This window comes from Hoplias malabaricus, chromosome 3 (assembly GCF_029633855.1).
Source record: "Hoplias malabaricus isolate fHopMal1 chromosome 3, fHopMal1.hap1, whole genome shotgun sequence".
Lineage (NCBI taxonomy): Eukaryota > Metazoa > Chordata > Actinopteri > Characiformes > Erythrinidae > Hoplias > Hoplias malabaricus.
Genome location: NC_089802.1, coordinates 53,426,616 through 53,440,903, shown reverse-complemented (window position 1 = coordinate 53,440,903; position 14,288 = coordinate 53,426,616). Strand labels below are relative to the sequence as shown.

Genomic DNA, 14,288 nt, shown 5'->3' with positions numbered 1-14,288 from the left:
GTGTTATCCTGCTTTGCTCCCAATGATTCCGGGTAGGCTCTGGACCCTGAAATGGATAAGTGGTTACAGACAATGAATGAATGAATGATTAACTCTTAAAATCAACAAAATGTTCTTGGTCTTCTTTATTCTTTGGTGGTAAATCATCTGGTATTTATTTTTAAAGATAACAAACAAGAAAAACACTGATGCCTATGTTATATATTATGAACCACATGAAACCACTTTCTTGTTTTCCAAGGAATGTCTGCAGAGGTATATTTCCATGCATCCAAACATCAGTTATAGAATTTGGTTGCATTGCAGTTTACATATCTCCAAAAGATTCCCTAATGTTGAACTCTGCTCTCTAGGCGAGTGCAAGAGATTACTGAGACGTATGGTGTCAAAATGTTTCAATAGGTCAAGCGATCAGGCTTGCAGTTGCTTCAGAAAATGTGTTTGGAGCTGGAACATAAGCTCAACATGCTCAGATGGAAGCTTAGACATGTGCAATCCATAAATCTGACATCCATCAAATGTGCACCTCAAAAAAAAAAAGAAAAAGCCCTATATTTCTGCTCCGTATACACAGCATTTCTCATGACCATCTAATCTCTACAGCAGATAATCATTGCACTTAAAACCTACTATTTTATGCCAGAATGTTTATATATAGTTCATTTTCAATTCATTAAAATTTTCAGGTTTTCTGTTAAAGTCTGTTTTCTATTAAATACTTTAAAAACAAAACTTTTTTTTGCAGTTGTGCTAGAACTTGCAGTGAATTTTGGGAGTTATGTATAACAGACACTACCTTTAAACTGTCAAGAATGAATGCCAACTCCAAGAATTCACAGCTAAATACTTTAAAATACAGTAATGATAGAAAACAGAATGATACTGTAAAAATGATTTTGAAATTTACAAATCACCACTTGCTTAGATGGGTCTTGAATATTTCTGTTCTAATATAGATGCTTAGTTACATTTTGACGTTTGAGGTTTATTCAGTAAACAGAGATTAACAGAGTTAGTGTTGCCTTTATCTCAGGTAGACAGGATACCCCATGATGCTAAAACCTGGCTTGGTGGCCAGAACAGTGCATTTCCCATCATCCCATTGGAGTGGATATGGACTCCTGTTCTAAAACTGTGTGTTATCTGGCTCAGTGCCACCCAATTCAAAACGCTCAGCTCTGTTTTTTCTCCCACTCTTATCTAGACCTCGAGGCTAACTGAAACTGAGGTATTTGTGTCCAAATTTCTAAACGGTTGTTGTTAAACCTGATAGCAATATTCAGATAGCTAAGATTAAAGATCGGTTTTATGTTGGTATTTAAGCTAAACTCTGCTCCTAAGGCCCTTTTAGCATAATCTTTATAATCCCCCAAATTATATATCATACCTCAATATATGATACATTAATGTATCTTAACTATGAAAGGTTCTTAAGGTCATGATTGAGGTCTTGTTGTACAATGGGAGCTTCTGATTTCAACAGCAAAGCTATTTGTGCTCCTCTAGCATGCCCTCTTGGTTCTCTGCCTTTCTTCTAGCAACAACCTCTACTCTTCTGTGAAAGCTTTAGACTTGATGTTGGCACATTTCTGTAAGGATTTGATTGATTTCAGCCATTATTGTGACCATTATTGAGATCAGGTACTGCTGTTAGATGATTAGTTCTGGGTCATAAATGCCACTCCAACTCATTCCAAACTATTGGTGCCCTATCATCTTACGGACCCAGGTTTGTGTGATTTTATGCTTCTGTAGCCTACGTTCTGGGATTGAGCATGGTGAACTCCAACTCCTATGCAGCTGCTCCACAGCATCTTGTATTATTTCATGGTTCTCAGTGGAGATTAAACAAGTTGTGGAAAAAAACACTCGCTGCACTCAAAACATTAAAAAACTGGGAGATTTTTTATGTTTGAAAAAGTATTCCTTTCCTATTAAGGACACCCCAGTCTTCAACTCCATTATTAACTAAGAGTAGATACTAAGAATGTAACTAGTGCCTCCTGGTGGGTTTTCATTGTTTACAGTAGTGATAGCTGAAATGAAACTGTGAAACCATTGAGTGTCAGAACACGTTTCTCCAGATCACTGACTATTGACTGTTTAATCCATAGCAGTGTCATGGAAGGGTCAGTGAACTTCCAGCCCTTTTCTTCAGTTTTATAAGAAAGCAAGTGGGGTCATTACACACAGTGCACCTTTCATTCTGAAGCGTAATGAGTGACTTATTGATTTTTCAAGTAAAGCCAAATCAAAAGAGTATTATGTAATACATATGAGGACATATATAGTGTAGGGCTACAACCCCTTTGAGCACTTTGACCGGTTTCATCAAAGAAAATTTTTTCATGGACCGGCCTTCATATGCTCAGGCCTTGCTCGATAATCATTAATGACGTAATCAAATAATAAATCATCCTCAGTGGTCTTATGTCAAATGCAAACATCAACAGACAATAAACAACCTTTTGTTCATAAATTAATAATCAACAGCATCTCTGTAAATGAAAATAATTATTTTAGAACAAAAATCCTTTCTAATAAGAAATAATTATTATAAAAAACTAAACTCGATTCAAGTGACAATGCTGGTCATTTCTCTAAAAAAGGGTGAACACGTCAATCAAATAATAATAATATCAATTAGTGAGAGCCCTGAGCTTGTTTCTCTGCAACGAGCCGGTCCCATCTCAGAATAATGGGAGACAGTGACATCCGAAGTGTGTTCCGTACGTTCAGTCTGTTCCGTAGTTTCGTTTTGGTTGCGGTCACTGCAGAAAATCCTGCTTCACAAGGATAGGTGGTTGGAAATGGAAGCAGGGCTTTTAATGCGTTTTGGGCGAGTGGGTCCGTGGGTTACGCGTGTGCGTCATTCCGCACAGAAGTCAAAATATGTTTTCAAAATAAAACATCAACATTTAGACTTATAATCAATTAAAAAAAAAAATCAAACGTTCTGTGCGGCCCGGTACCTAATGGCCCACGGCCCGGTACCGGGTCGCGACCCGGTAGTTGGGGACCGCTGCTCTAGATGACACAATTCTACTGCTTTACAACTCAATGCAGAAGGGCTTTATACATCAATACAAGTCTATTTTAATTTAAAGAGTAGTTAAAGGTTGTTGTCAAAAAGCAGAATTCAGCAGAATTCACCCTCAGGTGGGATATGGGGCTGCTGGGATTTAATCCTAAACCCCACCACTGAGACTCCTCCCCAGAGCCAGGTGGTTTTTGAGTCAGCAGCCATCCTTCCAAGAGATGCTTAGTCCTGGATGTACTTCCCTGTCCTGTCTTCCATGTGCCTCGACACCTGAGCCCCCTCCCCTCAGCACGCCTGAGAGTATTACAGTGGAATGAGCATAACAGCCTATCCACATGAAAACTGTTCTTCAATAACCCTCTTTACAGGCAGCTAGTGTTTCATAGAACATTCTCCCCTGAAAACCCATCAGGAGTCTTGCCATTGATGCGCACCCAGGCCCCACCTGAAAGCATTCTGCTGATTTTCTATGGCACTGAGAGTTGCCACACACTGGTGGGCAGTGTGTCAATTCAAGCCATTCATTGGCAATTCAAGCCAATTCATTTTAACCATCATTTCAATTACGTGAAATTACATGCGTGTGTATTTCAGCGTTAGTCAGACACTGTGGATTGTATCATTAGTGCCCTGCTGATAGGCACTTGAAATGAGAGTGGTTTATAGGCAGTAATTAGAAAGGACCCTCAAGGCTGGATTGTTTTGGGCTGCTAATGGTGAGAATGTGAAGTTGAGAGATGTCTTTCTTATGCTGTTCATTAGTGAGAGAGTACATTGTACAAAGACCTCTTTTAGGAGAAGGTATCAATAACACCTCAGGTCATTGGACCTAGTTGGGAGGCCTCAGCAAGTAACCAGAATTGAAGAAATAACAGGGAGAAGAAGAAAAAAAACAACATTCCACTTACACTTCTTTCCTTGGACTACTCTGAAATTCTTGCTGATAATTTTTACTCAACTGGAAATGACTACTTTGTCTATATTTCAAGGGTGGTGCATTTGGATTGTATTTCTTGGGGGTGGGGGGTATCCGGGCCCAAAAAAAAAAAAGTTTGTGTCTATTGGATGCAAATTATTTTATTTGAACAGGAGGCATAATAGATGGACAATAACAGATATTTGCTGTATAAATGTTAAATTTAAACACAGCAACAATAAACGTTACTTTGAGTATTTAATTGCATTCATCCTCATAAACATTAGGGTATTAATATGAATATTTAAATCTGGATGTAGGTCTCCCTTTCAGAGAATACAGTTCCATAGCCCAGTACTTGATGGCTTTATACCCTTCTAGCTGATACTTGCCACTGAACATGGTGCAGCTTTTCCAGATCATCCCATTCTATTGACACTACTTTACAGATTGTACACACTGTGTAGCCAGCAGTGTGTGTGCCTTAATGTAGCAAAGATCACTCATTGTGTCAGTGTATATTTCACTTCATCTGCTCTCATACAAACTGCACTGCAGAGATTGTGAAGTGCCCTGGACATCCTTGAGTGAATTCGCCACACCTAGCGCTTTAATTTAATTCATCGACATGCTTCGTTCCACTTGTTTACAGTTTAAATAGGACCTGATGCATGCAAATAAAAAAGGAAGGAACTGAATCTGCTTTCAGAAGGCAGGAGGACAAGTCTTATCAGTGCTTTACCATGCTGTAAGCCTTAGCCTACTGCTTCTATTCTTTTTCCTTTGTGCCAGGAGCACCTAAAAAGCAGCAGGCAGCTTCATCCTCAGAGCCCCATTCTGTCCAGCCTGTAAGAGGTTATTGGGTTTCAGGGCAAACACAATCAGACAGTGCTGGCTTATATATTGGAGAGGCAGAGTCCAATGATTCTGGACGGCAGGAGGCAAATGCCTCACCAATCCGTTTTGCTTTTTCTCCAGGCCACTGACGGCTCCTGAGCGGAAGGCCACCATGCTCCGTGCTGGTGGCTGCTCAATGCTGTTCCAATCTCAGATCCATAAAGCCAGGAGATGAGGCAGTGTAAGCTCCCGTGGCTTTAACCCTGCTGCTTTTACCTCAGTGGCCACAAGCTCCAGGCCCACGTTGTTCCTCAAGCCCCTGCCACCATAAGTAATTGTGTTGATTGGTGAACAGCATGCTTTCTCCTGGTTCAATTAGCTCTATTAGAGGTGCCTAGCAACCCATACAAAGAAGCACAACTGGGGAGTCACGCTGGAAGTAGTTTTCTGATCAGTATTGTGATTGTGATTTTCTAGAAATTAGCTTCAGGCTTTCTATTTATTTATTTCCCCCAAAAATGACCAACATATTTTGGTCAATGCGTGAGCACTGGGCTTGAAAATATGCCAGACCAGAAATATCATATCATAATAATCAAGGTAAAATAATGACACACAGCTCCAGCAAGCAGAATTAGATTCGTCCAGGGGATCCTAGTCAGATGCTAATGATTGGACATGCCTTTTACCCACCAAAATCCTCTGTGTTTGCTGTAGTGAAGATGGTGCATGCTCATGGTGTTCAGATTTTTATTACCAGCTGCCCCCAGCTGCTCCATTCAATCTGAGCTAGAAAATAAATATATCTCGTATAGTTCAGAAGATGAGGGAGGCTCATATGTAAACCATTATCCATTTTCATCTGCAGGATAAAAGCTCATTGAATGTTGTGAGAGAAGTGTGTAACATTATAAGTGAATCAGAATCTTCACTGGGGGACTTTTTTACTGAGCTACAAAATAAAATGATATCATGTGAAGTCTACAAAGTGTTGACGAAATAGGCACTTTGCTCTGTCCCAGAGGGATATATACACAAGCTGTGGCTTTATACACTGTGTGCTTTATATCCCTTTGATCTGAGAGGACTCTACCTGTTTTACTCATGGATGAGCAGGTCCACATTCTCTTCTTTTGTTTTCTGTTGACTCGCTTGTCCTGCTTTGTGCCCATGTACAGAGCTGAAGCATGAGATTCTGGTGTGGAGACAGACTGCACATCGGATTAACCCAGCCAGCCGCGAGGAAACCGCCGTCAAGTGTCTCCTCATGCAGAAGGTTCTCAACCTGGAGAGTCTCCTCAGGAAGAAACTCAGAACCTTCCAGAGGTAAGGCACCCCAACTGGAGTCAAGAGTTCATTTCTCTTCCCAGTCTTTGTGTGCTGTTTGTGTACTATAAAAATATCAGTTTCAGTCAGTTTATACTTTCTGTCTGAATAAAGCATATTTCTTTTTTTTAACCCACACATTTTAAAATATAACACACTTTTCAGCATATCAAAACGAAATGACCTGTAGATAATGACCTAATATATTAAGTAATAAGGCCTTGTTAAATGTCATAATGTTTTTGTAGTCTTCTCTTGTAAATTTGCCATTTTGTTGATGCAATGTACTGCTCAAACAATAATTACAGAAATCCCAGTCTTTATTCTACATTCAAAATGTTGATTATTTATTTATTTATTTTTTTATTAACATTATCATCATCTTTGCTGTTTAATCCATTCCAAGGTTATTATTGTCATTATTATTATTATCATTATTATATATTAGAATTATCTTCCCAACCATAGATTTTTTGGACAATTCCTAAATATGTTGTGGTTAATCTGACATGTTATGCCTTCTGTCCTGACTACTGAGAGGGCTAACTCTGCCATACCTGTCTAGATCATTTTCCATTGGCACATCAAGAAAGTAACCCTTTTATTTCCACGCACAACTTAACAATTAAATAAGAGCATGGAGCACAAATTGAAATAGCATGATAATTATATTAAATCAAAAATGAACTGAAAATACAAGCATGCATTTCACAGAAATCTTCAGGCCTTCTCAGAATTTCATGAAGCCCGAGGGCCCTTTATTGGCATGTACACTTGCAATTATTCATTCATTCGTTATCTGTAACCGCTTTTCAGGGTCACGGTGGGTCCAGAGCCTACCTGGAATCATTGGGCACAAGGCAGGAATACACCCTGGAGGGGGCGCCAGTCCTTCAGAGGGCAACACACACAGTCACACATTCACTCACACCTACGGACACTTTTGAGTCTCCAATCCACCTACAAACGTGTGTTTTTGGACTGTGGGAGGAAACCGGAGCACCCAGAGGAAACCCACACGGACACGGGGAGAACACACCAACTCCTCACAGACAGCGGGAATCGAACCCACAACCTCCAGGTCCCTGGAGCTGTGTGACTGCGACACTACCTGCTGCGCCACCGTGCCGCCCCACTAGCAATTATTTCTCTGTAATGAATGACTGCATAAAAATAATTTTATTTACTTATTCATAATTCACCGGCAAGCAATGAAAAGCAGTTAAAGCAGTGTTGTTCAGGCAGGAGCCCACACGGCCAGCGGGTCACTCAGAACCTCCCCTGGACGCCTCACTCATTCACCTACACAGCGAGGCACAAGTCATGTCTAATCATGCTCCTCCAATCCAAGCCCTCAGTAATGAGTTAAAAAAAGCTGGATAATGTGTGTGAAGCACAGAGGGTTATTATGAAGCACACTGGCTCAGTGTACTCCACAACGAGGCCTGTAATTGTAATCATGAGGAGGGGTAATTTAGTGGTGGTCCTGCTATTTTTTCATGATAACAGATGCTTCTTTGAGTCCAGCATATCATGGGGTATATGAGCTGCACATATGGTCCAAATCAACAAAAGCAATATATCTAATAATTGTCAACGTGACTGCTAATGATCAACTTTAGAAGTTCAGCGTAGGCCATCAAGGCTTAGTGGGAGATTATGATGCCATCTGTCTATTGTAGTCGAATGGGCATTTTCACAGTGACAGGGCATGGCTAGGAAACAGAAATGTAGTTCTGAGATAATTGACCTTAAAGTACCATAAGAGAGTTATGAGCAAATCAATTTCAGTCTCAAATTTCACACCATTAACTTGGCCAGTTTAATGGCAGGTCAATTAGATGCTCCGTCACTAATGTCAAGAGTTCTTGCACTTAAGGGAGTAGGAAAGTAAAGAATTTCTCCTGACACAAATCGGTGAGAGAATGGTGAAGTCCTTAAAAATATAGATATTAAAACAGAATGTTAAAGCAATGTATTATGTTAACATTTTAGAATTTTATTTATCACTAGGCTGCCAATATATAGTGCTTGTTACATTAATTTTATAACACTTGCTAGACACTCTTATTCAGATAGTAATCAGGTAGTTAGTACAGTGTTGGGAGTACCCAGGGTACAGCATGATATGCTCATCTGGTTGGTAAATCTGACCAATGAATGGGAGAAGTGTTACATACACACCACCAGATCAGAAGTGTGCTGTTATTATTTCTATAGAACACACATACATTTGTATGTATACAATCCTTGGGCAAGACTCCAAATGCTATATTAAACTATGTAACATGATTAGAGTGGGACTCATTCTAGTACATTTGTTGTAGTCTCGCTCCATTCTAACAAAATCTCTGATTGGCAGCCTAACATTGGACGAAAAAGCAGAAAAACTACTAAAGCACCTGTTGACATAAACCTAAATGCATTATGATGCCTTGATAAAAAAACATAATTATAAAATTCATCTGTATGTTTATATTCTGACTTTGTTATGGATGTACCATTAAGAATTGTATTCTTTGTTCCAGGCAAATATCCCAGGAGGATAAAAACTGGGAGCAAAATATTCAAGAGCTTCAAAAAAAGGTAACAACTGAAATCATCATTAAAAAGTCTTGTTTAGATGAAATTGAACAGAAGTATTCTTATGTACACTAATCTTCCTTCCCACACATTCTCCTACGCTCATGAAAACTCCACACGTTTTCTTGAGTAACCCCTCTTGACAGTTCCATTCCTGTTCTGATGTTATCGTCATAATGAAGAGAGGAGGACTAATTTCTCTGATTCTGCCGTAGCTACCGTTCAGAGGACATAATTGATGTCAGAGTGGGGCCTCTATCTTTTTTTTCCATCTCTGATTCTCTCCTTCTTTTTTTATTTACAGCACAGCATAACAGACAAGATCCTGCTAGTGAAATGTGTGTCAGTTCTGGCCATAGTCATCTTCATGTTCTTCCTCAACTCCTTTGTTCCTGGAATTCATTTGGAGCTGGGTGAGAGACAGTGGAAAAGTTGTAAAATTGTAACATTGCACATATTTTCAAGTGTGTTGTAGTTTTGATTCTAAAATTAAGATATGATTAAAATTGGGATATTTTATATGTTTAAAATGTCATTAAATATAATTCATATAATATAGGTTTTGAGCCTGCAGGGAAAGATCCATGCCACTAGGTGTCAGTGTAATGGCTATTTCATCACATGAAGAAGAATCATTGTAGGAAATTATTGCTTCTTTAAGCACAAGTGCATTCATAGAATAAGCCTGTCACATTAAACTCGGATTGGATGCATTTTAAAGTATAGCTATGTTTAATGACAGTGGTTTTAAAAGTATTCTGCAATAGTTTTTGAATTCATTATAGCCTTCCTTCTTTGCAGTTATAAATGACTCGTTTTTCTTATATTTGTATTTACCCCAAATAACTGGCCTGCAAAGATAAAAAAAAAGAAGTTCACATGTAAAAACCCTGTTGCTTCCTGACACATCAGACACATTTATATGTATTAATTTTATGTTCTTTCTGGGGGAGGTACAATATTGTTGCTCTGTTCCTTTGATGATAAGCCCTAGTGCTTCAAAATAGAGAGTTATGCTAATGATGTTAGCCATATTAGCATAGGAGCTAATTTGTGCATGTATGAAGCCATCTGCTGACAATGTAATTATTTGCAGCTGGGCCTAAACCACAACAAAAGCCTGCAAATAAAATGGTGCATTGCCATGATAATGGGGTTGCTTCAGCAACAATAAGACTTTCAAATATATTTGGCTCCAACAGCAGAAGATGGCTGTTTTATTTCGGTCTCACATTTTCCTGTTGCTCCATGGCCCTTACTTTGTTCCAGGCATTGTCTGAAGTGACTTAGTTTGATCAAGCTTAATGGCATGTAAATTATATGCTCACTAGGAGGCCTGTCACAAGTATTGCATAATTGCCCAATCACCATTATTTGAGCTGATTTCAATTATTTAAGCTAGTCATAATTATTTTCTGCAGTTGTTAGTTTTCAAGATCATGTGTTCACATAGCCACAAATAGAATATGAAAAAGTTGAGTTTTATGCATTGGGTAAAAGCAAATAAATCCCAATCAAATAAAGCAGAAAACACACTGAAGCACAGCAGAGGTCTCACAAAAGCAACACCAAAGCTCTAACCATCTACCCCATCTTTGTAAGCCCTCTTTACTGGTTCAGTTTGAACTTGTATAATCTCCATAGAAAAGTATTAAACAGAATCTGACACTTGAGAGAAACATCTCATGAGCCTGAGATCATGAGGTTATTTAAAGCTCCCAGCATTGGCCTGTGCAGTAGTGTAGTATAACTTAATTCTCTGTCATTCTTCTTTGAGAGGAGTTGAAGTGATGCGTGTGATCCAGAATTGATCATCTAACATCAGCAGCTGAACTCACTGATGTTACTGTGGCTGCACACTCTCAGCATTGTTGTTCTGCACTATTGTTCAGAGAATCAGCGCTCAGCACCCACTTTAAAATTAAGGCTGCACTGCGGCTCCCAGCATGGCTCCGCATGCTGAGTCGTTCGCTAACTATTGCATACATGGTGTACACCTACTGACCCTACTAAGGGCACAGAGTGTACACGAATAAGCCAGAGCTTCATGGAGGTGTTCTAAAAGTTAAATGTAGCTTTGCCATGTTAGGTTGTTTTAGGCTTTGTTCAAGACTTTTATGTTGACAAGGTGACATGTGGAGTGGAGGGTTGCCTTTATCGCCACATTTATCCAAAAGAACATATATTAGAATCTCAAAATTCTAAACCAAATTCCTACCCAACGAACGGATATCCAAAATAGCCAAATATTCAGGGCCAGCCCTACTGTAATTTGAACACAAGAATTAAAACTGAATTTTATTACAGGATAAAGTGAAACTTTGTGTTGCAGTTCCAGCAAAGCTTATCCTTATATAATAAAGGTATTGTTAGTGAAGGCATATTTTTGTGTAGGTGTTATCAGGTTTGCATGTGTAAAGCTCAGTAAATATGGTCCTGAATGTTCTGTTGTATAAGCAGCATCCCTGATGCCTTACATAAACTCGTAACCTCACACAGACAGTGGTTCCTGCAACTTGTACACATTATACTGAGGTAACGAAGGCATGTATGTGCACATAATGTAGCTGACTCATCTCCAGCTCACTCCTTCTCTGAAGCTGTGACACTAATTAAACCCCACTGCTCTCCTGACCCCCTTTCAGCTTTACTGTGCAGCTCCAGACTCTGCCACGCTTGTCCTTGTCCTTTTCAATCCGTTTGTTGTGTGCCTTCAGGGTCGGCCACCAAGGGCTCCGCTGCTCCATCAGATCTAGTCTCCAGAAAGATGACCCCTAGGAGTATTAGGTCCACGTCACTGACATCTAATGACAAACAAAGGAAACGATGAACTGTTTGAGAGTCATGAACTTGCCCCAGAATCAATAAATGTTTTTTATTATTATTATTTACATTGCTTAGAGGTTATAATAAGTGAGATTCAATGCACATTCATAAGACATAAGCTGCAGTGTCAAAGAGCAAACACCATACTTTTCAATAGAAGCAGGACTGTGCACACTTCAACAGCAGATACCTGTAGAGCTGTGTGAAAAAGAAGAATTGTACAAATAATCTTATTTTTTCTTTTTTTCCCAAACTTAAAAAAGGGGACCTCAGCAACATGCTGACTGAACCTTACACAGTTTGTATAATTTTTTATCAATAAGTATTCTCAACAGAATGGGATGCTCTAAAACATCAGCATATGGACCAAGTGTCTGTTAGGAGGTTATAAACACCCATACACTGACCTAGAGTGAAGGTGAACGGAAAAAGTTTTAAGCACCTGAAAAATGAGATTTAAAATGCTATTTATCTGGGCAGTAAGAGAAGAGAGAGAGAGAAAACATTAATGATAGAATAAAAACAAATAACATTATTATAGTTACAGTTTGTGAAGGTATTGGTTTAGCCCTTTCCAAATCTCTTCTAGTGGTAGATTATTTTTCTTAAATCAAGTGTGGTGTTGAATGATTTAGAAAAATCCATATGATCAAGGAGAATATCTGGAAACAAACTTTGTTCTTCACAAAGGTAGTGTCGCAGTCACACAGCTCCAGGGACCTGGAGGTTGTGGGTCCGATTCCCGCTCTGGGTGACTGTCTGTGAGGAGTTGGTGTATTCTACCCGTGTCCGCGTGGGTTTCCTCCGTGTGCTCCGGATTCCTCCCACAGTCCAAAAACACACGTTGATAGGTGGATTGGCGACTCAAAAGTGTCCGTAGGTGTGAGTGAATGTGTGTGTGTTGCCCTGTGAAGGACTGACGCCCCCTCGAGGGTGTATTCCCGCCTTGCGCCCAATGATTCCAGGTAGGTTCTGGACCCACTGCGAACCTGAACTGGATAAGCGGGTACAGATAATGAATTAATGTATTCATTCATTCATTCGTTGTCTGTAACTGCTTATTTTACCATATTTCTGGTTTCCTTCCACAGTCCAAAAACACACGTTGGTAGGTGGATTGGCGACTCAATAAAAAAATCACTGAGTCAGTGGCTGTCTACACCTTCCCTTCCTTCCACAGTAATGGCTAGATACTTGCCACCCTGTTATCTGCCTATGTTTAAAAATGAAGTATTCATGAAGCATGTGATATGCTTCTGGGCAATTGAATGTCCTTCTCCCAGCAGATGTTGTCCATGTGAATGCACCTTGAGTCAGATAAGCCATGCAGTAATAATCCAATGTAACAGATGACACTGAGAATATTCTTTGGTATAGAACATTTTAGAGTAGCCTCACCATAAATATTGTTGTTTCTCTTACTCAAACATCTGTAATGGACAGGCAGCCTGTCCAGAGTATGTTCCTACCTTGCGCTTAATGATTTCATGTATAGGCTCCACACCCGCATGCCCCTGAACAAGATGAAGTGATTAAAGAAGATGAATGAATGCATCAATTACTCAAATGCATTTGGTCCATCTATCTTTCAGTGGCATCTCAAGAATTTTAGTCATTGCCTTTTACACACACTTGTTATGTTCCACCTAATCACGCAGTTCTACCAAACTGGGAGGGTGAATGCTAGCACATGCGTTCTCTGAATCACATGAAGACAGACACTGCTTTTTTTCAGATTGTCTTCACTGCAACAACATTAGACAGCTTGACATGCTTGGAGGAGAACATTAACGGCCCAGCTCTAATCAAGTCTGAAGCTAATTATAGCCCCTTTCACAAATGCATGGTAACCCAGAATTTTTCTGGGGTTTACTCGGAAGAGCTGACTTAATCCCACTAGTGCCCTGAATAGAGACTCTGGGTCAGGGGCGGACTGGGGCAAAAAATTAGCCCCGACCCAAAACATTCGATAACACACACCTTTTCTGTCTTTTTGGTCTCTTTTGGAATGTGTATACCAACTGTGCAACTTTTTAAAACCATGTTGGTGAGTGGAGGCTCTACAAATTTGCCTAGAGTTATTGTATTCTCTTGTAAAGAGGCACACGGCTACATTGGCATAACATGGACAATAGACAAAATGATATAATTAAAAAAAAAATTCTTCCATTTCTGTACATTTTCCCTAACCACCTACATGAAAACACATTTTTCCAGGGCCAAAAATTAGCTTAGCCTTGACCAAGCCTACTACTCACGCTACAAACAATAATAGTATAATAATGAAATTAGAATTCTGCTCGCTGAATTACTGTTATTGTTGGTGAATGGTGGTTTTAAAAATTGTTCTCAGATTTAAGATTATTTAGTTCAGGATGGAAGACTTAAAAGTACTAACCCAGGCTTATTTTCTCATCCAGTCAATGTACACAATGTCTTATAAATAGCCACTAGTGATAAGGACGTTATTAGCTTATTTCACCTGCGTTTAAGGTACAAACTCTCTTGGCCATAGAACATTAGCCAAAATGTTTTAATTGACGTTTTATCACTTTACCAGATTTACCAAGGGGTTGGGTTGCTTTAGCCTACTCATTACATAGCCTAAATGTTCTGAAAGCAATCCAGTTACCGCAGGTTCTGCATTTTCCTGTTCACAGCGAGTGCCACTGCCAGAATCGCAGTTGCCACCACCACCTCTGTCATCAACCACGGGAGCTGATGAAGGCCCTTCTGTGGCATGTCTGTAATTTTGGCATA

General features: G+C 39.5%; 1 protein-coding gene across 1 annotated transcript in view; it reads left to right on the top strand.

Annotated features, from left to right (window-relative positions):
* oca2 (oculocutaneous albinism II) overlaps window positions 1-14,288 on the top strand; it is a 115,767-nt gene that overhangs the window by 55,661 nt on the left and 45,818 nt on the right. The window contains exons 15-17 of the mRNA XM_066666312.1: window positions 5,972-6,119; window positions 8,648-8,705; window positions 9,007-9,115. Coding sequence (XP_066522409.1) covers window positions 5,972-6,119; window positions 8,648-8,705; window positions 9,007-9,115 — 315 coding nt within the window. The remainder of the gene's footprint in view (window positions 1-5,971; window positions 6,120-8,647; window positions 8,706-9,006; window positions 9,116-14,288) is intronic.